This window comes from Camelina sativa, chromosome 14, assembly GCF_000633955.1.
Source record: "Camelina sativa cultivar DH55 chromosome 14, Cs, whole genome shotgun sequence".
Classification (NCBI taxonomy): Eukaryota; Viridiplantae; Streptophyta; class Magnoliopsida; order Brassicales; family Brassicaceae; genus Camelina; species Camelina sativa.
Window position 1 is genome coordinate 29,289,731 of NC_025698.1, and position 3,455 is coordinate 29,293,185.

A 3,455-nucleotide genomic window follows, 5' to 3' on the forward strand; every position below is an offset into this window, starting at 1 on the left:
CAGACTGCTCAGATTTGGTGAAGATGGTATCTTTACTGTCCGACTGGCCGGCTTTCTCTGCCTATCTTGACGACATCAAAGTGGATATGGAGAAATTCTCAAGTTTCTCATTGACTTTGATCTCCAGAAATGCAAATGTGCTTGCAGATCGATTAGCACGACAAGTTCGTACTCAACCACATTTGGTTACATATGTTAACGGTTCTTTTCCTAATTGGCTTGTTTGAGTCAATTTTTTACACTGTTGTTAAAATAAATAAATAAATAAATAAATTTAACACACAAAAATAGCAGTAAACAGTTGAAAAAAATAGCAATAAACAATGGATCATCCCTAAAGCCCTTTAGATTTAATTTAAAATTAAAAAAATCTCATCAAAGTTTGGGCTGGGCCTGTCTTATATCTTTAGCTGGATTGTAATTCAATCCGGGTCGGGTCGTTGTTTAAGTCGGAAATAAAAATGAGAAGTAAGAAAAACAAAAATGAAAAAAAAATTGAATAATCAAATCGAGAAAACTTCATAATCGAAGTTCTTCTTCTTCTTCTTCTCGATCTCTTGGTGCTCGAGAGACAGAGAGACAGAGAGAGAGAGCATCGAAGAGAGAATTTTTCTTGGGAAGATAACATAAAAAAAAAGCGAAGACTGAAGGAAAAGAAAACAAAGAAGATCTGTATAGATTACTCTTCGTTCAACTAATTTATAAAGGTAATCTCTGAATACGATCCTCGAAATTTCTCGGATTTTGACATCGTAATTGTAGAAAACAAATTTGACTTATATTTTTCTTTCTGGGTGATTTGATTGAATGGGAGAGATTTCAATCAAAGTGTTTCGAATTACGTAGTTGGGATTTTTTTTTTTTTTTTTTGCTATCATGTAGTTGAGAAATCGAGTATGCATTGTGATAAATCAGATTTTAGTAATAGATCTCAGTTTTGGGGAATGTGCTGTATAATAGTTGAAAGGGTTGACTCAATTTCGGGAATTTTTAATTCGTAAGTGAGTGATTCTGCTTGTTGATGCAATCAAATTGTGTAAAAATTTGCAGAGAGGGGGAAGAAGAGGTGAGTATAAGTTTTTGTTGGTTTTATTCTTGTGGAAATGGATGATGTTGCTGGTTTACAAGAGGCAGCTGGAGCCAGATTTAGCCAGTTTAAGTTAATCGGCAGAGGATCCTTTGGTGATGTCTACAAAGCGTAAGTATCTATCTGACTCATCCTCACTTCTTAACGTTTTCCATTACATTGATCAGAAGGAATGCCACAGAACACACTACATGTGTTATGCCACAGAACTAGCAGCTTCCTAAGTTCATCTAACTTGTGGAAAAAGCAGAAATTTGTAGAAGAAATATAATACCATTCCGGCCTTGATCTAAGATAATCTGACTACTTGCATTTGTTTTCTATCTTTTTCCTATAAGGAGAACAGTTGCGTTTGCTTTATTCATATGCTGAAATGTTGTCTCTGCTTATCAGGTTTGATACGGATCTTAACAAAGAAGTTGCCATTAAAGTTATCGATCTGGAAGAATCGTAAGTATTTGCGTTTTTATATTTTTTTATCTCGCTATCGAATATGTAGTCTCCACTTACACGTTTGGATATTATTCTGTTTTCTCTCTAATAAAACTGAACATTGGTTTTCAAAACCTTGCGTATGCTGTATTTGGGTGATTGTCAAAGGTATTAATCTACAATATGATTTTCTCTGTAAAATAGCTCTAGTTTTCAGCTGTAGTAGCCTTGTCAAAAGATTACAACAATGCTCAGTGCCCTTTTTTAACTAGCCCCTTTAACTTGATATCTGACAGAGAAGATGAGATTGAAGATATACAGAAGGTATCCCTTGGATTCGCGTCAAATTTTTTGGTTAGTATTAACGATGCAAGATTGTCGTGTTCACATCTTGCTATTAATCCCAGGAAATTTCAGTATTATCGCAATGCCGTTGCCCATATATTACCGAATACTATGGTTCTTACCTTCACCAGACCAAGTTATGGATCATCATGGAATACATGGCTGGTGGCTCAGTTGCTGACCTTGTATGTTATTTCACTTCTTTGCTGGGTTGAATTATATAATTGTTTGTGTGGTGATGCACACATCTCTCTCGTTGGTGCAAATTGTAATCTCTTAAAACAATATTGCGAGTGTAGCTTCAACCTGGTAATCCATTGGATGAAATTTCAATTGCTTGTATCACGCGCGACCTACTTCATGCTGTAGAATATCTCCACACTGAGGGAAAAATTCACAGAGATATTAAAGGTTTTCTCTGCTTATATATTTTAGATCCAACTGTGTTTTCTCATTACTTATTGCATGACAATTATTTTTTTCCTATTTGCAGCCGCTAATATTTTGTTGAGCGAGAATGGTGATGTTAAGGTATTCTCTACTTCTTAAACTTATTTGATTCATTTCTTAAATTTTCTTTTATGTCCGAGTGGTTTTAGTTGCGTAGCTGATCTCCAACTTCTTTCACGCATATCAGGTCGCGGACTTTGGTGTTTCTGCACAATTAACCCGGACAATATCAAGGAGAAAGGTGTTTATTTGTTATGTTAATGAAATTCCTGACGCTATGTCGTGTTTCTTTCTTCTTCATTTATCGTTAATGTTCTAGAATTCTCTTAATAGGCTCAGTCACTTTATTTGCCCTTATCGTTGTGTAGTTTCAGTTCCCATGCTTTTTCCATTCTATAGTCATTCTAATGTTTGAACATGTTGGTTGGGAAGTATATGTTATAAGTGTCCCTACGGAAGCTGGAGGATAACTAATTATTTTATTAAATTTTATCTCTCGGCTGTGATGGTTTAGTTTTATTATACATCTACTTGGACTGCATTTGCTAATTATATATATTGATAGACATTTGTAGGAACACCATTTTGGATGGCACCAGAAGTGATTCAGAACTCAGAAGGGTATAATGAGAAGGTATCTCGTCCATCTGCCTTAGCTTCTTTTCTTCTTCTAGTTTACACAATCTTCTGTGTATGTCCTGGCTTTACTTATTTTGTAGCCTTTTCTAATCATGTCTGTTGCAGGCAGATATATGGTCTCTTGGAATAACATTGATTGAGATGGCAAAAGGAGAACCTCCCCTTGCCGACCTTCATCCTATGAGAGTGCTTTTTATCATTCCCCGGGAAAGCCCTCCTCAGGTTCATATTTCTAATTTTATGGGCTTTGTTGGATGGTTCGAATGCATTTTTGAGAGGAAACCTAATACTGACGTATGTCTTGATTGCGAAGTCGCCTTTCTCGAGCTAGATATTTAACTTTCTGTATTCCTCTGCAGTTAGATGAGCATTTTTCACGTCCTTTGAAGGAATTTGTTTCGTTTTGCTTGAAAAAGGCTCCTGCTGAGGTACTTGTAGTGCAGTCTCTGATCTTTATTGCCAGCAGTGACACGCCAAGATCTCTCATACAACTCTTCCTTGT

General features: G+C 35.9%; 1 protein-coding gene across 1 annotated transcript in view; it reads left to right on the forward strand.

Moving 5' to 3' along the window:
- The window catches only part of LOC104742825 (germinal center kinase 1-like), a 7,308-nt gene continuing 4,346 nt past the window's right edge, over positions 494 to 3,455 (forward strand). The window contains exons 1-11 of the mRNA XM_010463881.2: positions 494 to 707; positions 1,051 to 1,198; positions 1,481 to 1,537; positions 1,816 to 1,843; positions 1,927 to 2,049; positions 2,164 to 2,275; positions 2,358 to 2,395; positions 2,502 to 2,555; positions 2,880 to 2,948; positions 3,059 to 3,175; positions 3,313 to 3,381. Of these exons, the coding sequence (XP_010462183.1) occupies positions 1,104 to 1,198; positions 1,481 to 1,537; positions 1,816 to 1,843; positions 1,927 to 2,049; positions 2,164 to 2,275; positions 2,358 to 2,395; positions 2,502 to 2,555; positions 2,880 to 2,948; positions 3,059 to 3,175; positions 3,313 to 3,381 (762 nt within the window). The 5' untranslated portion in view covers positions 494 to 707; positions 1,051 to 1,103. The remainder of the gene's footprint in view (positions 708 to 1,050; positions 1,199 to 1,480; positions 1,538 to 1,815; positions 1,844 to 1,926; positions 2,050 to 2,163; positions 2,276 to 2,357; positions 2,396 to 2,501; positions 2,556 to 2,879; positions 2,949 to 3,058; positions 3,176 to 3,312; positions 3,382 to 3,455) is intronic.